At 45.2% G+C, this 23,482-nt stretch overlaps 1 protein-coding gene across 1 annotated transcript in view; it reads left to right on the top strand.

Moving 5' to 3' along the window:
• The first annotated feature begins 15,072 nt into the window (after nt 1–15,072).
• The window catches only part of LOC132381204 (myosin-binding protein H-like), a 59,667-nt gene continuing 51,257 nt past the window's right edge, over nt 15,073–23,482 (top strand). The window contains exons 1-2 of the mRNA XM_059950503.1: nt 15,073–15,111; nt 16,923–17,057. Of these exons, the coding sequence (XP_059806486.1) occupies nt 15,087–15,111; nt 16,923–17,057 (160 nt within the window). The 5' untranslated portion in view covers nt 15,073–15,086. The remainder of the gene's footprint in view (nt 15,112–16,922; nt 17,058–23,482) is intronic.

The following is a 23,482-nucleotide window of genomic DNA, read 5'->3' as shown; positions in this document are numbered from 1 at the left end:
TGGGGTGGTAGGTGAGGACAAGGAGAACACGGTCCCTGTTGTGGTGACAGGAGGATGGGGTGACGGCTGAGGTGCGGGAAATGGAGGAGATGTGGGTGAGGACATCATTGATGATGGCAGAAGGGAAACCACGATTCTTAAAGAAAGAGGACATTTGAGATGTCCTGGAATGGAAAGCCTCATCCTGGGAGCAGATGCGGCGGAGACAGAGGAACTGGGAATAGGGAATAGCATTTTTACATTTGGCAGGGTGGGAAGAGGTATAGTCGAGGTAATTATGAGAGTCAGTGGGTTTATAGAAGATGTCAGTGGACAGTCTGTCTCCAGAGATGGAGACCAAGAAATCAAGAAAGGGGAGAGAAGTGTCCAAGATGGACCAAGTGAATTTGAGGGCTGGATGAAAGTTAGAAGCAAAGTTGATGAGTTCAGCATGGGTGCAGGAAGCAGCACCAATGTAGTCGACAATGTATTGAAGGAAAAGTTGGGGAGCAGTACCAGTATAGATTTGGACCATAGACTGTTCCACAAAGAGGCAGGCATAGCTGGGGCCCATGCGAGTGCCCATAGCTACACCCTTGATCTGAAGAAAATGGGAAGAGCCAAAAGAGAATTTATTAAGTGTGAGTACCAGTTCCACCAACAAGCTAGAATTAGGTCATTTGAACCAGGAGATAAGGTTTTGGTTCTTTTCCCTGTGCAAACAAACCCTTTACAAGCTAAATTTCATGGTCCTTACGAGATTATATCTAAAGTTAATAATGTGCCCTATGTGGTAAAAACACCAGATTGATGAAGGCCAACGCAGCTTTGTCATGTAAACATGATAAAAACCATATTATGAAACTGGATTCATAACATGTTGTCATCAGTAACTATGAGTCTCCCTGGGAACTTGGTAGCTGATCCATCTGAGGCTTATTTTAAACTGAACATTATTTCCGCCAGACTACCAAATTCAACAATTTTGGAAAATATTGATGAGAAATTGACTCACCTACAGCCACAGCAGCGACAGCAAATGAAACAGTTAATTATGAAATTTAGGGATTTATTTCCAGACATTTCAAAAAGAACCACAGTAGTCTCACATGATGTAGATGTTGCAAACGCCAAACCTATAAAACAACATCCATATCGAATGGACATGGAAAAATGTAGAATTGCTGAGCAAGAGATAGAATATATGTTAGAAAATTATATTATTAGACCCTCTACTTCAGATTGGAGTTCACTTTGTGTCATGGTGCCTAAACCAGATGATAGTATTCGATTTTGTACTGATTACAGAAAGGTAAATGCTGTAACAAAAACCGATGCATATCCAACCCCTAGGGTAGATGATTGTGAGGACAAGGTTGGAAAAGCTAAGTTTCTTACAAAGATCTATCTGCTAAAAGGGTTACTGGTGTGTTCCGCTGACAGATAAAGGTAGAGAAATTGTATTCATATAACCCAGATGGCGTTACAAATGCAGCAATGTTTTGCCACTTGGAATGAAGAATGCTCCAGGAACCTTCCAGAGAATGATTAATTCATTAATTCAAGGGTTAAAACATATAGATGCCTATATTGATGATTTAGTCACGGGGAATGGCACTTGGGAAGCCCATATCTCTGCAGTGGAAAAGCTGTTTGAAAGGCTTTCAGAAGCTAACTTAACTGTTAATTTAGCTAAAAGTGAATCTTGCCATGGAACTGTGACCTATCTTGGTTATGTTGTGGGTCAAGGCAGGTTGGCTCCTGTTCAGGCAATTTTGGAGGTTCCCATTCCAACCAGAAAAAGGCTCTCAGAAGATGCTTGGGAATGATAGGATATTACCTCAAGTTCTGTGAGAACTTTGCCAAGGTTGCCCTTCCATTAACTAACCTCCTGAAGAAAGGTGAGAGGTTTGTTTGGAAAGAGCCTTGTCAGGAGGCCTTTGATAAATTGAAAGCTATCCTATGTCATCAACCTGAATTTGAAAAGCCATTTTCCCTAGCTGTGGATGCCAGTGACAAGGCTGCAGGAGCAGTGTTACTACAAAGGGATAATTGTGATGATGTTGACCATCCTGTGGCTTACTTTTCCAAGAAACTTAATGGGCCTCAAAGAAATTAATCAACCATAGAAAAGGAATTATTATCACTTATTTTGGCTCTGCAACATTTTGATATGTATGTTGGCACAAATCAGAAACCACTTGTGGTTTACACTAATCATAACCCATTGGTAATTTTAAGTGAACTGAAAAACAAAAATAGAAGGTTGTTAAATTGGAGTTTGATTTTACAAGAACATGATCACTTAATAACTTACATTAAAGGCAAAGATAATGTAATTGCCGACTGTCTGTCCAGATGTTGAACTTGGAGAGTAATTTTGATATTTGTATACATTCCTGCCATATGCTATGTTAGTTTGTAGAATGCTGTATGATAATTATATGTATATTGAGCATTTTGTAAGTTTTATACATTGGTGTATTTGTAAAGTATAATAGATCAAAATTTTCTTTTTTTACCTGTCTTATGAGTGTCTCATGAGCATGATGTAATTGCCTCATGATATTGGTATGATGTAATTGTCTCCTGATAGTGGGGTGATGTGATGTCATGTTCCAGCCAGTATAAAAGGGGGGACCATAATTTGTTGTGTAGTTGCTTTGTTGGGAGTCATAGTCAGTGGTTACATAATCGTAGAAGGAGAGAGAGTGAAGAATCAGCAGCTTCATGTGAACCCAAAGCATTGGGTAGAAATCAACGGCGTTCTGTGTGATTGACGTGGAGCGTGGCACGCACTTTTGGTTAACCCCTGCATGGTTGAGGGTGTTGTGTGGTGACCACCTCCGGTGAAAAGTCAATTACTTTGAGAAATCTTATTCTTCCGGGTCTTCGGAAAAGGCATTTCTCAGCTGGGATCTGTGTCGGCAGTTCCGTCCTTCCTTCAAGCATCGATTCATCGCTGGTTCGGGAAGCCTCTCCTCTCACTTACTTTATGAATCATATGGCCTTATTGAACTACCACTTTAAGACTAGGCTTGAATAAGCTCTGTTAAGAATTTGTCATAAGGGGGGCGTTGGGAATGGACCCAAATGCAGGCCACAGACACTGAACTACTAGGAACAGGACAGGACAAAACTAAAACTAGGGAAGCAGCACCAGGATGAGGGACTGGGAACAAAGAGCCTGGGCGTGGACTCCGAGCCCAAGACTGGACAAGGACCCGGAACCTGGGTCTTGACTCGGGCTTGGACCCCAAACCAGGCGAAGACGTGATGGGTCTCGAGGCTCGAGGCTTGCATAACTCAGAGGCTGGAGCTTCGAGGCAGACTATGAACTGTACATCAACATAGAGTCGGGACTTCTCCTTCGACAAGCCGGGACTCCTCTTTAACAAGACACTAACATGAGACTGGGTAGTACAGAGACATAGAGCCGGGACTTCTCCTTCGACAAGCCGGGACTCAACTTCCACTCCACACCAAGGTGGGGCAGATCCGTCCGTCAGGTAACGGCAGAACGGCCTGACTTACCTGACGGAGGCAAAGACAAGACAAGACAGATTCCCCCTTGCAGGGAAATGGCAGAACAGCCTGACTTACCCCACGGGGCGAGGACAGGAAGAGACAAACACCAAAGAACAACAGACAGTTCCATCTCTGCATCGTGGTTGCTCCGAGTTATGGCCAGCAACCTTGACTGGCTACGGAAACAATTGGATCCCTACCTAGCTCAGAGTGGCTGACAGCCACCCAGCAGGCCCAGGAAATGGCCGAATCCATATCACAATGACAGCTCCAACTACTGACAGCAAGGCTCCCAGAAGCAATGGTTCTGTAATGCGGCCTAAAGATGGCAAGTGGCCGTTCTAGCCTTCCACTGGCCATTTGCTCCCAGGGAAACTTGACAAGACAACCCCCCCGCCCCCCCCCCCAACCACACTCAATCCCAGGGGCACTTATATTCCCAGCCACAAGATGAGCATCAGGTGCTTATGATTAAGTCCAACTGAAACAAGGGACAGCCGGAGGACCCAGAGTCCCGAGTCCACAGACCGGACCGTCAACTGGAATGCGGACTTCAGACTGGACCATGACAGAATTATCTCTAAGTTCGACTGTTTGATAACTATAGATGCATTACTTCTGTTTAAGTTAGTCGTTTGTTTACTTTTTGATATTTTTGAGTAGAGGTTAATAAATTTTGTTGTTTATTTATAAAAACCTGACTCAATTTAATATCTATCGCTGCTGGTTGTGTAACACACACCACTGCTCGTTATCATTACTTTCCTTTTCATTATCCTGACTGGAACACCCTGCTCTCATCCCCCCCATTGCACTCTGTGAAAGGGAATTTGCAGAGAAAGGAGTCCATGGACATAGGAGCAGAATTAGAGGCCATTCTGCCCTTCAAGGCTGCTCCACCATCCCACCAGCTCTCTTGCTTTCTCCCTGTAACCTTTGGCACCCTGACTAATCAAGAACCTATCAACCTCCACTTTAAATATACCCAGTGAGTTGGCCTCAGCTGTCTGTGGCAATTGATTTCCACAAGTTCACCACCCTCTGGCTAAAGAAATTCTTCCATATCTTTGTTCTAAAGGGACCTCCCTCGATTCTGAGGCTGTGCCCTCTGGTCCTAGACTCCCCACCCTCTCCATATTCGCTCTATCCAGGCCTTTCAGTGTTTGATAGGTTTCAATGAGATCCCCACCCCTCATTCTTCTAAACTCCAGGAAGCACAAGCCCAGACCATAAGATGTTCCTCAAAACTTAATCCTTTTGTTTTTATTTGCACAATCTGTTGTCTTTTGCACATTGTGTTTTTGTCCATCTTTGTATTTACTGTGAAAAGCTACCTTTTTACTTAGCTTTATGCTCAAGATTTAAAAGGCAGAGCTCCATGGCAGGTTTTTGGGAGCTGGACTGCGACCAATCACTGAGTGGGAGTACAAGAAGCAAGCTACCTTTTCATAGGTTCTTAATCAAAATTAATAAGACAGTGGGATTCTTTAAAAAGGGTAAATAATAAGGCAGGGGCGAGCTGAGTGGCCATTATTGTGAACGGGCCAGTGTTGGAGTAGCTTTTGTTCATCAGGCTTGGCTGAGCTAAGTATCTGTATTTCTCTTTTTTCTTCATTCCTCGTCTGTTAGGGCACAGTTAATGCAGTGAGAATGTCTCCAGGGTGCTGTGCTGTGTTCTGTGTGTGTGAGATGTGGGAATTCTAGGAGACCTCCAGCGTCCCGGATAACCAAATCTGCACCAGGTGCACCGAGCTGCAACTGTGAAGGAACTGGAGCTGCAGCTCGATGACTTTCGGCTCATATGGGAGACTAAGGAAAAGAGAGATAGGAGTCACAGGAAGGTAGTCACCCTAGGTTGCAGGAGGCAAGAAGGTATCTGGCCAACTGTCAAGAGAGGGAAAAGGAATCAGCAGCCAGGGCAGAGCACCCCTTTTGTCATTATCCTCAATAATAAGTAATTATTAATAATTATTTTAATAATCCCCTCAATAATAAATAATAATAAGTATACCACTTAAGATACTGTTAAGGGGGTTGACCAACTCGGGGTGTGGAGGGGTGGGGAGTGATAGTGACCGTGTCTCTGTCAGAAGAGAAGAGAGGTGTTAGGAGATTCCACAGTCAGGGAATAGAGATCATTTTCTGTGGGCATGATAGAGACCTGTGGATGGTATAATGCCAGGTGTCACAGAGATGTCTTGGATTGAGTGCATGGCATTCTAAACGGGGTTGGGGAGCAGCCAGAAGTCTTGGAACATATTGGCACCAATGACAGAGGTAGACCAGGTGAGGAGGTCCTGAAGAGAGATTTTGGGGAGCTAGGTAGAAAGCTGAGAACACAATCTGCAGGATAGTAATCTCTGGATTGCTGCCTGTGCCACGTGCCAGTGAGTGAAAGAATAGGATGATTTGGCAGATGAATATGTGGCTGAGGAGCTAGTGCAGGTGCCAGGAGTTCAGATTTATGCATCATTAGGATCCCTTCTGGGGAAGGTACAATCTGTACAAAAGGGACAGATTATACCTGAACCTGAAGGGTCCAAAATCTTTGCAGGCAGGTTTTTGAGAGCAGTTCAGGAGGGTTTAAACTAATTTGGTAAGGGGATGGGAATTGGAGTGATAGAGCTGAGGAGGAGGTAGTTGGTTTACACACAGAGGCAGTGTGTATTGAGACTGCTAGCAAGGACAGCCTGATGATAGGGCAACATTGCAGTCAATGAGATGAGTTATAATGTAAAAGACTGACAAAATTGAAAAGGGTGAATATAGAACTGAAGGTGTTATATACGGAATAAGGTAAATGAACTTGGACCGTGTGGTATACACCTTTAGTATATACCAAGCATGGGCAAACTACAGCCCGGGGGCCATTTGCGGCCCGTTAAGCTTTTTAATCCGGCCCGCAGATCTTGATGAAATTATATTAATAAACTTTGTTAACGTTTTTTCCCCGCAATTCTGGCGTTTTCCCAATAGATGACGCACTCTATATACATTGACCTTTGTTGAGGTGCAGCGTATTACTCCACATTTGCGCTTTACTCTTTGTTCGGTCAACCTATTTGTGTGAACAGCGTCATGAACATCAACAAAGCCAGCCACAGATCCAAGTTAACTGACCAACACCTCAGATCCATCCTGAGAATTGCCACAACAAAACTAAATCCAGACTTTGATGCGCTGGCTAAAAAGGGAGACCAACAACACTGTTCCCACTGAAATTAAAAATAAGTTTCTTTGTTGTGTTATGTAAAAAATGCATTTGAAAATATCTTTTTCAATAAGCCTTACATGTTACATGTCATTTCTGTTAAGTGATGGACATGAGTAGTGCGCAGGTGCACGTACGTTCTCAAAATAAAAAATGCGCTCCAGATCAAATAACGCACTCCGCATACTGGCGTGCTGTCACTGTTCTGTCCTTGTGCTGGTCGTTGTTGAGTTTTGGCACAGGGGACAATTGAATAAGAAGGAGCAGGACAAGTAGACCTGCATCTCCTACCGTTTTTGAATTAAAGACAGGCAGGAGGAGAGTGATGATGATAATATCTTGAAGGATAACAGAATTTTCAGTGCTTTAAAATAATAACTGTTACTATTTAAAAAAGCTGTATTTTATTCATTTAATTTTCAGTGTTTTAAAAGTCATTTCAATAAATAGTTAAATACCATGGGACTTCAAAGACAGATATTTTGTTGTAATGCATTTGTTCATTTTCAATTGAAAATAAAGCACATGTTTTCTACATATCCCATGATATTTTATTTTCTCTTATGAGGTGTATTACCAAAACACTCCGTCCATCTGCCCCCCTGTCAAATTTTAGAACCCTTTGTGGCCCACAAGTCAAAAAGTTTGCCCACCCCTGGTATATACTGAAGGAGGTGGCTGAAGTGATGGGGGGGGGCACGGATTGGGGCATTGGTAATGATCTTTCAAGAAACATTTGATTCTGGCATGGTTCCAGAGGAATGGGAAATTTCAAATGTCACTTCATGCAGGGAGAGAGGCAGAAGAAGAGAAATTATAGGCTAGTTAGTCTGACCTCAGTAGCTGGGAAGATGTTGGAGTCGATTGTAAAGGATGTGGTTTCATAGGACTTGGAGGCACATGATAAAGTAGGCCATAATCAGCATGGCTTCCTTAAGGGAAAATCTTGCCTGACAAATCTATTGAAATTCTTTGAAGCAGGATAGAGAAAAACAAATCAATGGGTTTTGCATATTTTGATTTTCAGAAGGCCTTTGACAAAGTCAAAGTCATGAGGCTGCTTAACAATTTCAGAGCTAAAGGAATTACAGGAAAGATACTAGCATGGATAGAGCACTGGCTGATTGGCAGGAGGCCAGGCATGGGAATAAGGGAGCCGTTTTTGGTTAATTGCTGTTGACTACTGGTGTTTCGCAGGGGTCTATGTTGGGACCAATTATTTTATGTTATTTGTCAATGATTTAGATGATGGAATAGATGACTTTGTGGCAAGTTTGCAGATGAAACAAATAAAGGTGGAGGGGCAGGTAGTGTTGACAAAGCAGGGAGACTGCAGAAATACTTAGGCAGATTAGGAAAATGGGCAAAGAGGTGGCAGATGGAATATAGTGTCGGGAAGTGTGTGGCCGTGTACTTTGGTCAAAGAAATTAAAGCATAGACTAATTTTCTAAATGGAGCAGGTTGAGTCAGTGGTGAGGAAGGCAAATGCGATGATGACATTCACTTTGAGAGGATTAGATATAAGACCATAAGACATAGGAGCAGAGTTGGCCCATCGAGTCTGATCCACCATGGCTGATTCTTTTTATCCCCTTCCTCAGCCTAAAAACCCCAGCCTTCTCCCCATAACTTTTGATGCTGTGTCCAATCAAGAACCTATCCAACTCTACCTTAAATACACTCAATGACCTGGACTTCACAGCTCCCTGTGGTAATAAATTCCACAAGTTCACTACCCTCTGGCTAAAGAAATTTCTCCGCATCTCTGTTTTAAATGGATGCCTCTCTATCCTGAGGCTGTGCCCTCTTGTCATATACTCCCCCATCATGGGAAACAGTCTTCCTACATCTACTCTGTCTATACCTTTCAACACTTGAAAGGTTTCAATGGCATTCCCCACCCACACCCGATCCTTCTAAATTCCAATGAGCACAGACCCAGAGCTATCAAATATTCTTCGTATGATAACCCTTCCATTCCTGGAATCATCATTGCGAACCTCCTCTTGATGCTCTCCAATGCCAGCACATCTTTTCTTAGATAAGGAACCCAAAACTGTTCACAATACTCAAGGTGAGGCCTCACCAGTGCCTCATAAAGCCTCAGCATCACATCCCTACTCTTGTATTCTAGATGACTTGAAACGAATGCGAACATTGCATTTGCCTTCCTCACCACCGACTCAACCTGCAAGTTAACCTTTAGGGTGTTCTGCACAAGGACTCCCAAGTCCCTTTGCATGTTAGGATTTTGGATTTTCTCCCCATTTAGAAAATATTCTGCACATTTATTTTTTCTACCAATGTAATGACCATACATTTTCCAACACTGTACCTCACCTGCCATTTTGCCACCCACTCTCCCAGTCTGTCCAAGTCTCTCTGCAGCCATGTTTCCCCAACACCACAGACCCCTCCACCAATCCCTGCACCATCCGCAAACCTGGCAACAATGCCATCCAAATCATTGACATACAAGCATATAAAAGCAAGGATGTAATGTTGAGACTTTATAAAGCACTGGTGAGGCCTCATTTGGAGTATTGTGAGCAGTTTGGGTCTTTTATTTAAGAAAGGATGTGCTGACATTGGAGATGGTTCAAAGAAGGTTTATAAACATAATTTTGTGTTTGGAAGGGTCTGTGATGCAGAAGGGCACGAGTGATAGGGGGCTCAATAGTCAGGGGAACAGACAGGAGATTCTGTGGGCGTGAACGGGACACCCAGATAGTATGTTGCCACCCAGAATCCAGGGTCAGGGACATCTCGGATCGCGTCCACAACATTTTGGAAGGGGAAGGAGAAAAGCAAGATGTCATGGTACCTATCGGCACCACTGACAAAGAGTTCCTGAAAAGAGAATTTAGAGAGCCAGGCAGAAAGCTGAGAAGCAGGACATCCCAGGTAGTAATTTTTGTGTCACACGCCTGTGAGGGTTGAAACAGGATGATTTGGCAGATAAATGTGTGGCTGAGAAGCTAGTGCAGGGGGCAGTGCTTCAGGTTCTTGGATCATTGGGATCTCTTCTAGGGGAAGAATAACCTGTTCAAAAGCAACGGGTTGCACCCATACCCAAGGGTAACCAATATTCTCGTGGGCAGTTTTGTTAGAGCTGTTGGGGAGGGTTTAATCAAATTTGGCAGGGGGATGAGAACCAGAGTGAAGGGATGGATGGTAAAAAAAAGCAAAGACAGTGTGCAGTCAGACTGTCAGGAAGGGTGGGCAGATGATAGGACATAATTTCAACAAGCAGGGTATTTCTCCTACCAAAGTGCATGACCATGCATTTTCCAATATTGTACTTCATTTGCCACTTTCTTGCCCATTCTCCTAATCTAGCTAAGTCCTTCTGCAGCCTTCCTGTTTCCTCAACACTACCTGCCCCTCCACCAATCTTCATATCATCTGCAAACTTGGCAACAAAGCCATCTATTCCATCATCTAAATCATTGATAACACCGATCCCTGTGGAACATCACCAGTCACTGGCAGCCAACCAGTAAAGGAGCCTTTTATTCCCACTCGCTACCTTAACCATATTAGCAACTTTCCTGTAATACCATGGGCTCTTAACTTGGTAAGGAGCCTCGTATGTGGCACCTTGTCAAATGTCTTCTGAAAGTCAACATCCACTGCATCCCCTTTATCTATCCTACTTGTAATCTCCTTAAAGACAATAGACAATAGATAATGCAGAATAATGCAGAAGCTGCAGGATCGGTTCATTCCAAAGAGGAAGAAAGATCCTAAGGGGAGTAAAAGGCGGCCATGGCTGACGAAGGAAGTAAAGGGCAGTATAAAAATAAAAGAGAAGAAGCATAACATAGCAAAGATGAGCGGGAAACCAGAGGACTGGGAAGCTTTTAAAGAGCAACAGAACCTGCAGACTGGAGGGTGGCTAATGTTGTCCCACTTTTCAAGAAAGGAGGGAGAGAGAAAACAGGGAATTATAGACCGGTTAGCCTGACATCAGTGGTGGGAAAGATGCTGGAGTCAATTATAAAAGATGAAATTAGGACACATTTGGATAGCAGTAGAAGGATCAGTCTGAGTCAGCATGGATCTATGAAGGGAAAATCATGCTTGACTAATCTTCTGGAGTTTTTTGAGGATGTAACTATGAAAATGGACAAGGGAGATACAGTGGATGTAGTGTACCTGAACTTCCAGAAAGCTTTTGATAAAGTCCCACATAGGAGATTAGTGGGCAAAATTAGGGCACATGGTATTCGGGGCAAAGTACTGACATGGATTGAAAATTGGCTGGCTGACAGGAAACAAAGAGTAGGGATTAACGGGTCCCTTTCAGAATGGCAGGCTGTGACCAGTGGGGTACTGCAAGGTTCGGTGCTGGGACCGCAGCTGTTTACAATATACATTAAAGATTTAGATGAAGGGATTAAAAGTAATATTAGCAAATTTGCTGATGACACAAAGCTGGGTGGCAGTGTGAAATGTCAGGAAGATATTATGAGAATGCAGGGTGACTTGGACAGGTTGGGTGAGTGGGCAAATGTATGGCAGATGCAGTTTAATGTGGATAAATGTGAGGTTATCCACTTTGGTGGCAAGAACAAGAAGGCAGATTACTATCTAAATGGAGTCAAGTTAGGAAAAGGGGAAGTACAATAAGATCTAGGTGTTCTTGTACATCAGTCAATGAAAGCAAGCATGCAAGTACAGCAGGCAGTGAAGAAAGCTAATGGCATGCTGGCCTTTATAACAAGAGGAATTGAGTATAGGAATAAAGAGGTCCTTTCTGCAGTTGTACAGGGCCCTGGTGAGACTCCACCTGGAGTATTGTGTGCAGTTTTGGTCTCCAATTTGAGGAAGGACATTCTTGCTATTGAGGGAGTGCAGCATAGGTTCACAAGGTTAATTCCCGGAATGGCAGTACAGTCGTATGTTGAAAGATTGGAGCGACTGGGCTTGTATACACTGGAATTTAGAAGGATGAGAGGGGATCTGATTGAGACATATAAGATTATTAAGGGATTGGACACACTGGAGGCAGGAAGCATGTTCCCGCTGATGGGTGAGTCCAGAACTAGAGGCCACAGTTTAAGAATAAGGGGTAGGACATTTAGAACTGAGATGCGGAAAATCTTTTTCACCCAGAGAGTGGTGGATATGTGGAATGCTCTGCCCAGAAGGCAGTGGAGGCCAAGTCTCTGGATGCATTTAAGAGAGATTTAGATAGAGCTCTTATAGATAGTGGGGTCAAGGGATATGGGGAGAGGGCAGGAACGGGGTACTGATTGTGTATGATCAGCTATGATCACAGTGAATGGTGGTGCTGGCTAGGAGGGCCGAATGGCCTACTCCTGCACCTATTGTCTATTGTTTCCCTTGTAAGCTCAATGGCAAACTGCTCTAGAAAGTTTCTCATAGGCATTCAACAAATTTACTTTCTTGAGATCCATTTCCAACCCAATTTTCCCAATCAACCTGCATGTTAAAGTCTCCCATGACTATCATAGCATTGCACCTTTGACGTATGTTTATTTCCTGGTGTAATTTGTAGTCCACATCCCAGCAACTTTTATAATTGCCATCAGAGTCCTTGCCTGTAGAAGTTGCTGGGAAGACAAACACAGTTGCTTGTCTTCCACTGAGCGAACACTGGAGGGCAGCACCAAAGCAAGGGGTCAGCTTGCAGCCCAGCATGGGTGTCATGCCACACCTCCTCCGGTGTCTCCTCTCCTGGGAGGGAAAGGTTAGATTGATCTTAGAGAAGGTTAAAATGTCAGGGGACAGGAGGCTGAACCCAAGTGCAGGACGCAGGCACCGAAGTACTAGGGGCAGGATGGGAACAACTAAACGATGGACAAGATGTGGTGACCATGGTGTGGATGAGGGACATGACGTTCAAGGTGATTCTGGGGTTCCGGGAGAGTCTTAGAATTCAGGCAAAGAGGATCCAGGAGTTCAGGCAAGGCAGGGCCCAGACCTCCCAGGCAGGAACACGGGGGTCTGAGCAGGTTGCAGAGCACCTGGGTAGGTTGTGGGGCACAACCCTTCAGCAGTGAGGGATGGAAAGGGGCAGAATCCCCCACTGGGCAATGGCAGTCTGGCCCGGCTTGCCCGACAGAGGCAAGGGATAGGAAGGGAACTAGGTCCAGGGTGACTGCCAAACTTACTCGAAGAACTCATCTTTAACAAGGGAAACTCCAAGCCAGGGCACCCAGAGGAACAGGATAGGCAGGACAACCCCCCAGCCCCACTCAGTCCCAGAGCCCCCTATATACACCGCCAGCTGATGGGCATCAGGTGCGCCTCCTTGAGCCTCAACAAGCCACGATGATCCACAGGTGTGACTAATTGGGCTCAAGGGCAAAAGGAGGGCTAGAAGACCTGGAGTCTGGAGTCCGCAGACCAGATCAAGACCCAGAATGCGGGCTCCGGACCGGACCATAACACAGACATAACATCATGGGCCAAAGGGCCTGTATGTCCCATGTTCTAATTCCTGTGCAGTGGATTCCGGTTAATAGGGGCAGCTGTTTATTTGACCAACTCTTAAAGAACAAAATCTATTTGAGAAAATAGCCAGGATTTCTTTGTTTATTTATGACATTATTCCACTTAATTGGGGCAGGAGAACAGTTTCTAGCTAGCATCAGTCTGGTAAATATGTGTGGCCGTTATACACTGCACTGTGTTTAGAGTGACTAGGTTTTTAAGTAGCGTCAGTTGCGTGGTGTTTGTTTCTGCTCAAAAAGCAGTGATTTTTGTCACTGATAATCAGCATGGAATAAGGCAGTAAGGCAGTTTAGAACCGTTTTGCTCACTGCAGTTTCAAGCAATCAGTCTTGGATGTGCCAAAAGTGGCCCAGAGTGAAAATTAAACAATTTATATATTTCAACAAATTAGTAATTATTACGTTTGAAGGCATCAACAATCATCTTGAATGTTACAATGAAACTGAAGATTTGGAGGATGTATATCATCGATAGCATTGTATGAAGGCAGTCCATTATCTACACTAAGTATCTGTGCTGACTTTATTCATTTACCGACAGTCAAACGTACACGGCAACGTACACTGGATGAATTCCTCCATGGTAAACTATTAGGAACCACAGTTTTATAGCAGCCTAATAGTATTGATAGTGTTCCAAATTTGTCACTCAGTTAAACGGTAGTTTGTCTTTTGTGTACCTTTTTCATTGTCATTAAACCGGCTTTTTGGGGCAGCCATTTTACTGAGCCAAAATGTACTAGTCCCGATGTGTCCCAATTATCCGGAATCCACTGTATTTCTCACAGCCTCTAACGTCATTGGCTACTCAAGACTTATTTCTGTGGAAATCTGATTGGTTCCATATGTACCCATGAGCTGCACGTATCTCGTTGGCAACCCCCATCTTCGCTTGGCATTGGACTGCACATTTCTCGGGCTATTTTTGACCGGGCCACCATATTGACACGGAGCACATGGGCCGCAGATATCGCATTGGTTGAGCCTTGACAATTTATTACTTTCCATTCAGATTCACATATTTCAGTGACTGTAGAAACCCATCCATCAGGATCATATTGACCTGATCCCTCCGCTGATTAAATATTTTTTTTCACTCGCTGTGTTTATCTTATTACAACCCCACTGTGATATCTGGTGTCCTGTAATTTCGATGTTAACTTAGGAGATCGCATTGGCTGCAAGTATTTCACTGGCGAATCCAACTGGCTGTGTTCACCCCAGTACCAATCTCTCGTAAAATTCACGCCAGATCTGCCCATTTCCGTCGGGCAGCGCGTAAACTGAGGATTTGTTACTGTTTATAGATCTCTGTCTGGCGGCTGTTGGTTGTGGATATGTATGAGTGTGAATATGTGTGTGTGTGTCTGTGGGTTGTGTGTGTGTGTCTGTGGGTTGTGTGAGTGTGTCTGTGGGTTGTGTGAGTGTGTCTGTGGGTTGCGTGTGTGTGTCTGTGGGTTGTGTGTGTGTGTCTGTGGGTTGTGTGTGTGAATATGTGTGTGTCTGTGGGTTGTGTGTGTGAGTGTGAATGTGTGTGTGTGTGAATATGTGTGTGTGAATATGTGTGTGTGAACGTGTGTATGAGTGTGTGCCTGTATCTGTCCGGCGGCTGTTGGCTGTGATTATGTGTGTGTGTGTGTGTGTGAGTGTGAGTGTTGTATGTGGATGTGTATGAGTATGACTGTATATGTATATCGGTGTGGCAGTGTGTGCTGCGTTGTGTGAGTGTGCTGGGACCAAGGGTGGCCCTTCGCTCCGCCCAGCGACCTTGCCCCGCCAGGCTTCAGCGCCGTGGGGCGGGATCCCAACAGCCTGCGGACTATTTAAAGAGACCACCCGCTGCTCCAGACCCGCCTCAGTTGCTACAGCCTCTCCCGCACCAACCATGGATGCAAAGACCCCTAAAGCAGGTAAGGGAGAACAGGACAAAAAGACAACGGGTGTGGAGATAATCACTCCGCTAGTCTCGCTCCGTAACTCCGGTCTCATCCTTCCTCTCCATTTAACAAAAAAAATCTCTCCCTCTCGCTATTTTACTCTCTTTCTCTTCCCCTCCGTCGCTCTTTTGTGTTCTCTTTCTATCCACCTATTTCCCTTAATGGTGTTATTTTCTTCCCGCTGGGTTAACAATGATCTTGCTCTCTCTCTCCGCAAATCTGTACGTCCTCAGAACAATCTGACCTCCTTGCCGGATCGTGTCTTTCTCACAAACCCGCTAGACCCCTCCAATCCCTTTCTTATTTCGCGCTCCCTGAATCGTGTTCTTTCTGTCTCGCTGTCTCTCTCTCTCCACCTGTTGCTCTCTTCTCTCTCTCGTTCGTTCTCTATTGCGCTCGCTTTCTTCCCGCCTCTGACTTTGCAATCTCTGACCTTCTAATCCTCTCTTTATCTCTCCATGCCGTGCTATCGCCCCTTCTATCGTTCTTTTTCTCTCTCGGCATTACATTCCCTTGCTCTCCCCCCTTTCTCTCTCTATCGCTCTTTATTCTCTCTATCTCGTGCTCTCTTCCCCCTCTCTCTATCGCTCTTCATTCTCTCTATCTCGAGCTCTCTTCCCCCTCTCTCTATCGCTCTTTATTCTCTATCTCGAGCTCTCTTCCCTCTCTCTATCGCTCTTCATTCTCTCTATCTCGAGCTCTCTTCCCCCTCTCTCTATCGCTCTTTATTCTCTATCTCGAGCTCTCTTCCCTCTCTCTATCGCTCTTCATTCTCTCTATCTCGAGCTCTCTCCCCCTCTCTATCGCTCTTCATTCTCTCTATCTCGAGCTCTCTTCCCCCTCTATATCGCTCTTTATTCTCTCTCTCTCGAGCTCTCTTCCCCCTCTATATCGCTCTTTATTCTCTCTCTCTCGAGCTCTCTTCCCTCTCTCTATCGCTCCATTCTCTCTATCTCGAGCTCTCTTCCCCCTCTCTCTATCGCTTCATTCTCTCTATCTCGAGCTCTCTTCCCCCTCTCTATCGCTCTTCATTCTCTCTATCTCGAGCTCTCTTCCCCCTCTCTATCGCTCTTTATTCTCTCTATCTCGAGCTCTCTTCCCCTTCTCTATCGCTCTTCATTCTCTCTATCTCGAGCTCTCTTCCCCCTCTCTCTATCGCTCTTCATTCTCTCTATCTCGAGCTCTCTCTATCGCTCTTCATTCTCTCTATCTCGAGCTCTCTCCCCCTCTCTCTATCGCTCTTCATTCTCTCTATCTCGAGCTCTCTTCCCTCTCTCTATCTCGAGCTCTCTTCCCCCTCTCTATCGCTCTTTATTCTCTCTCTCTCTCGAGCTCTCTTCCCCCTCTCTCTATCGCTCTTCTCTCTGTCCACAAGCAAGAGAAAATCTGCAGATGCTGGAAATCCAAGCAACACACACAGAATGCTGGAGGACCTCAGCAGGTCGAGCAGCACCTACGGAATAAAGTACAGTCGACGTTTCTCTCTGTCCTCTTTTTCCTTTATCTGAAGATCTTCTTTCTCTCTCCCGCGTTCTTTCTTTCTTTCCCCCTTTCAATCTGTCTTTCTCTCTGCCCTTTCCCCCTCTATCGCTCTTTTCTCTCTGTTGCGCTTTCTCCATTGTGCTCCCTTTCTCCCACTCTCTGCATTTATTACTCTTTTTCTCCGTTCTGCTCTCTCTTTTCTCCCTCTCTATCTTTCTATTCTATCTCAGTCCGCCGGTGGCTCCCACCGCTCCAGTGGGGAGACGGAAGCCCGTTGTAATCTCTCTCTTACTCCTGTGCAGTTCCCGATGGAGAGCCCACGGAACTGACGGTGGACGACGTAACCAGCACGTCGGTGACCGTGAACTGGAACTCGCCCAAGCACATTGGCACGAGTGGCTTGGCAGGATACATTGTGGAATACTGCGTGGACAGCAGTAAGTGACGTTCTCTCGCCTTGGCTGAACTTATCCCGACTCTGCCGGCTCAGCAAAGCGGAGCTGGCCGGGCTCGGTGTTATGGAGTCATGGGTCCATAGGAGCAGAATTAAGTTATCGAGTCTGCTCCACCGATTTAGAAACATAGAAAACCTACAGAGCAATACAGGTCCTTCAGCCTACAAAGCAGTGTCCAACATGTTCTTACTTTAGAAATTACTTACGGTTACCCATAGCCCTCTATATTTCTAAGCTCCATGTAGCTATGCAGGAGTCTTTTGAAAGACCCTATTGTATCCGCCTCCACCATCGTCGCCGGCAGCCTTTCTACGCACTCACCACTCTGATGCACCATCAATAACTCACACTGAGACGTAAGGCGAGATATCGGCTTTTATTGACTGGAAGAAGGAACCAGGAGTGAGTGTCTATCATACAATGTCCTGGAGACTGAGGCCGAGCGTCAGGCCTCAGATCTCCTTTATACAGGGGCCTGTGGGAGGAGCCACAGGAGCAGTCAGCAGGGGGGGGGGGGGGGCGTGTCCCGACAGGCACATAGTTCACCACACACTCTCTGAGTAAAAAACTTACCCCTGACATTTCCTCTGTACCTACTTCCAAGCACCTTAAAACTGTGCCCTCCAGTGTTGGCCATTTCAGACCCCGGGGAAAAGCTTCTGACTATCCACACGATCAATGCTTCTCATCATCTTATACACCTCTGTCAGGTCACCTCATCTTCTGTCGCTCCAAGAAGAAAAGATCAAGTTCACGCAACCTGTTCTCATAAGGCATGCTCCCCAATCCAGGCGGCATCCTTGTAAATTTCCTCTGCACCCTTCCTATAGTTTCCAAATCCTTCCTGTAGTGAGGCAATCAGAACTGGGCACAGCACTCCAAGTGGGGTCTGACCAGGGTCCTATATAGCTGCAACATTACCTCTTGACTCTTAAACTCAATCCCACGGTTGATGAAGGCCAATACACTGTATGCCTTCTTAACCACACAGTCAACCTGCGCAGCAGACCCCAAGATCCCTCTGACCCTCCACACTGCCAAGAGTCTTACCATTAATACTATATTCTGCCATCATATTTGACCTACCAAAATGAACCACCAGACACTTACCTGGTTTGAACTCCACCTGCCACTTCTCAGCCCAGCTTTGCATCCTATCAATATCCCACTGTAACCTCTGACAGCCCTCCACACTATCTACAACACCCCAACTTTTGTGTTATCAGCAAATTTACTAATCCATCCCTCCACTTCCTCATCCAAGTCATTTATAAAAATCACAGAGGTCCCAAAACAGATCCCTGAGGCATTCCACTGGTCACTGACCTCCATGCAGAAAATGACCCATCTACAACCACTCTTTGCCTTCTGTGGGCAAGGCAATTCTGAATCCACAAAGCAAAGTCCCCTTGGATTCCCTGCCTCCTTACTTTCTCAATAAACCTTGCATGGGATACCTTATCAAATGCTTTACTGAAATCCATATACACTACATCTACTGCTCTACCTTCTTCAATGTTTTTAGTCATGTCCTCAAAATATTTAATCACGCTCATAAGGCATGACCTGCCTTTCACAAAGCCATGTTGACTATTCCTAATCATATTATACCTCTCCAAATGTTCATAAATCCTGCCTCTCGGGATCTTTTCCATCAGCTTACTAACCAACCACTGAAGTAAGACTCACTGGTCTATAATTTCCTGGGCTATCTCGACTACCTTTCTTGAATAAGGGAACAACACCTGCAACCCTCCAATCCTCTGGAACCTCTCCCATTCCCATTGATGATGCAGAGATCATCACCAGAGGCTCAGAAATCTCCTCCCTCACCTCCCACAGTAGCCTGGGGTACATCTCATCCGGTCCCGGTGACTTATCCAACTTGATGCTTTCCAAAAGCTCCAGCACATCCTCTTTCTTAATGTCTATATGCTCAAGCTTTTCAGTCCACTGTAGGTCATCCCTACAATTGCCAAGATCCTTTACCATAGTGAACACTGAAGCAAAGTATTCATTAAGAACCTGGGCCATTTCTTCCGCTTCCATACACACTTTTCCACTGTCACACTTGATTGGTCCTATTCTCTCATGTCTTATCTGGTTGCTCTTCACATATATGTAGAATGCCTTGAGGTTTTCCTTAATCCTGTCCACCAAGGCCTTCTCATGTCCCCTTCTGGCTCTCAGAATTTCATTCTTATCTCCTTCCTGCTCGCCTTATAATTTTCTAGATCTCTATCATTACCCAGTTTTTTGAACCTTTCGTAAGCTTTTCTTCTTGACTAGATTTTCAACAGCCTTTGTACACCACAGTTCCTGCACCCTACCATCCTTTCCCTGTGTCATTGGAATGTACCTATGCAGAATCCCACACAAATATTCCCTGAACATTTGCCACATTTCTGCCATACATTTCCCCGAGAACATCTATTCCCAATTTATTCTTTCAAGTTCCGCCTGATAGCCTCATATTTCCCTTTACTCCAATTAAACACTTTCCTAACTTGTCTGCTCCTACCCCTCTCCAATGCTCTGGTAAAGGAGATAGAATTGTGATCACTATCTCCAAAATGCTCTCCCACTGAGAGATCTGACACCTGACCAGGTTCATTTCCCAATACCAGATCAAGTACAGCCTCTCCTCTTGTAGGCTTATCTACATACTGTGTCAGGAAACCTTCCTGAACACACCTAACAAGCTCCACCCCATTTAAACCCCTTGCCAATCAATATCAGGGAAATTAAAATCTCTCACCATGCAAACCCTGTTATTATTACCTTTCCAGAATCTGTCCCCTTATCTGCTCCTTGATGTCCCTTTTACTACTGAGTGGTCTATAAAAACCACCCAGTGGAGTTATTGACCCCTTCCTGTTCCTAACTTCCACCCATAGAGACTCCATAGACAATCCCTCCAGGACTTCCCCCTTTTCTGCAGCCATGACACTATCTCTGATCAACAGTGCCACGCCCCCACCTCTTTTGCCTCCCTCCCTATCCTTTCTGAAACATCTAAAGCCTGGCACTCGAAGTAACCATTCCTGCCCCTGAGCCATCCATGTCTTTGTAATGGCCACAACATCATTGTTCCAAGTACTGATCCACACTCTAAGCTCATCTGCTTTGTTCATGATACTCATTGGATTAAAATAGACACATCTCAAACCATCAGTTTGCCTTCTCTATCACTCGCCTATCCTCCCTTTTACACTGCCTACAAGCTTTCTCGATTTGTGAGACAACTGCCCCTTCCTCCATCTCTTCAGTTTGGTTCCCACCCCACAGCAATCCTAGTTTAAACTCTCCCCGGTAGCCTTAGCAAACCTCCCTGCCAGGATGCAAGTGTAACCTGTCCTTTATGTAAAGGTCATGCCTTCCCCAAAAGAGGTCCCAATGATTCAGAAAATATCCTTGTAAGCGGAACAAGTGCTACACCTGCCCTTACACTTACTCCCTCACCACCATTCAGGGCCCCAGACAGTCCTTCCAGGTGAGGCAACACTTCACCTGTGAGTTGGCTGGTGTGGTATACTGTGTCCGGTGCTCCCAATATGGCCTTTTATATATTGGTGAGACCCGACGCAGACTGGAAGACCGTTTCGCTGAACACCTATGCTCGGTCCGCCAGAGAAAGCAGGATCTCCCAGTGGCCACACATTTTAATTCCACATCCCATTCTCATTCTGTTATGTCTATCCATGGCCTCCTTTACTGTCAAGATGAAGCCACATTCAGGTTGGAAGAACAACACCTTATACACTGGCTGGGTAGCCTTCAACCTGATAGTATGAACATTGACTTCTCCAACTTCCGTTAATGCCCCTCCTCCACTTCTTACCCCATCCCTGACATATTTAGTTGTTTGTTTTTCTCTCTCTCTCTGCCCATCACTCTGCCTGTCCTCCATCTCCCTCTGGTGCTCCCCCTCCCCCTTTCTTTCTCCCGAGGCCTCCCATTTCATGATCCTTTCCCTTCTCCAGCTCTGTATCACTTTCGCCAATCACCTTTCCAGCTTTTAGCTTCATCCCACCCCCTCCGGTCTTCTCCTATCATTTTGCATTTCCCCCCCCCCCCCACTACTTTCAAATGTCTTAGTAACTTTCTCTTCAGTTAGTCCTGACAAAGGGTCTCGACCCGAAATGTCGACAGTGCTTCTCCTTATAGATGCTGCCTGGCCTGCTGTGTTCCACCAGCATTTTGTGTGTGTTGTCCAATGATTTAGAAATCTGAATCCCTGCCCCCTGCTCCAATCCCTCAGCCATGCATTTATCTTCCACCTCACTCTACACCTATACTCTCTGTCATGTGGCTATCCCGAGATTACTACCTTTGAGGTCCTGCTTCCACAGAATCGCCTGATTGACCCCCTATCACTATTGACCTTCTTTTCGTTTCCCTACCCTTCTGAGCTACAGGACCAGACTTTGTGCCAGACTGTTGCTTCCCCCAGGTAGGCCGCCTCCCCCAACAGAACTCAAACAGGAGTACTTATTGACGAGGGGTACAGCCACAGGAGTGCTCTCTAGTATCCGCCTCTTGTGCTTCCCTCTCCCGACTGTTACCCGAGTCGACGCTGTGACTACCTGTGACGCTCCTCTCCAACACCTCCTTACTCTCCCTGACCAGATGAAGGTCTTCGAGCTGTACTTCCAGTTCCCTCATGCTGCAGCTGCAGATGTGGCCATCTGGGAGGCTGGGAGTCTCCCAGAACACATCTGACACCCAGAACAGAATACCGGCCTCACACACATACTTCCCTTTGTTATCCCTCTTTAACCCCATTCTCTCGCCTTCTCCCCAAAACTTCTGAAGCCATAGAGCCAGAGAACATTACAGCACAGAAACAGGCCTTTTGGCTCTCCTTGGCTGTGCCAAACCATTTTTCTGCCTAGTCCTACTGAACTGCACCTGGACCATATCCCTCCATACATCTCTCATCCATATACCTTGTCCAAGTTTTTCTTAAGTGTTAAAAGTGAGCCTGCATTCACCACTTTATCTGGCAGCTCATTCCACACTCCCACCACTCTCTGTGTGAAGAAGCCCTCCCTAATGTTCCCATTAAACATCTCCCCCTTCACCCCTAACCCATGTCCTTTGGTTTTTTTCTCCCCTGGCCATAGTGGAAAAAGCCTGCTTGCATTCACTCTATCTATACCCATCATAATTTTATATATCTCTATCAAATCTCCCCTCATTCTTCTATGCTCCAGGGAATAAAGTCCTAACCTATTCAACCTTTCTCTGTAACTCAGTTTCTCAAGTCCTGGCAACATCCTTGTAAACCTTCTCTACACTCTTTCAACTTTATTAATAACCTTCTTGTAATTTGGTGACCAAAACTGCACACAATACTCCAAATTCGATCTCACCAATGCCTTATACAATCTCACCATAACTCATACTCAATACTTTGATTTATAAAGGCCAATGTACCAAAAGTTCTCTTTACAAGCCTATCTACCTGTGACGCCACTTTTAGGGAATTTTGTATTTGTTTTCCCAGATCCCTCTGTTCTACTGCACTCCTCAGTGCCCGACCATTTACCTTGTATGTTCTACCTTGGTTTTTCCTTTCAAAGTGTAATACTTCACACTTGTCTGTATTAAACTCCATCTGCCATTTTTCAGCCCATTCCTCCAACTGGTCCAAATCCCTCTGCAAACTTTGAAAGCCTTTCTCACTGTCCACTACACCTCCAATCTTTGTATCGGCAGCAAATTTGCTGATCCAATTTGCCACATTATCATCTAGATCATTGATATAGATGACAAATAACAATGGACCCAGCACTGATCCCTGTGGCACACCACTAGGCACAGGCCTCCACTCAGAGAAGCAATCCTCCACTACCACTCTCTGGCTTCTCCCATTGAGCCAATGTCTAATCCAATTTACTACCTCACCATGTATACCTAGCGACTGAGTCTTCCTAACTAACCTTCCATGTGGGACCTTGTCAAAGGCCTTACTGAAGTCCATGTAGACAACATCCACTGCCTTCCCTTCATCCACTTTCCTAGTAATCTCCTCGAAAAACTCTAATAGATTGGTTAAACATGACCTACCACTTACAAAGCCGTGTTGACTCTCCCTAATAAGCCCCTGTCTATCCAAATACTTGTAGATCCTATCTCTTAATACTCCATACAAAAATTTACCTACTACTGACTTCAGACTTACCGGCCTATAATTTCCTGGGTTACTTTTAGAGCCTTTTTTAAACATGAGCTATCCTCCAATCCTCTGGCACCTCACCCATAGATACTGACATTTCAAATATATCTGCCAGGGCCCCCCTGCAATTTCAACACTAGTCTCCTTCAAGGTCTGAGGGAATACCGTGTCAGGTCCTGGGGATTTATCTATTCTGATTTGCCTCAAGATAGCAAGCACCTCCTCC

This window comes from Hypanus sabinus, chromosome 25 (assembly GCF_030144855.1).
Source record: "Hypanus sabinus isolate sHypSab1 chromosome 25, sHypSab1.hap1, whole genome shotgun sequence".
Classification (NCBI taxonomy): Eukaryota; Metazoa; Chordata; class Chondrichthyes; order Myliobatiformes; family Dasyatidae; genus Hypanus; species Hypanus sabinus.
This window is presented reverse-complemented; position numbering and strand designations above follow the sequence as displayed.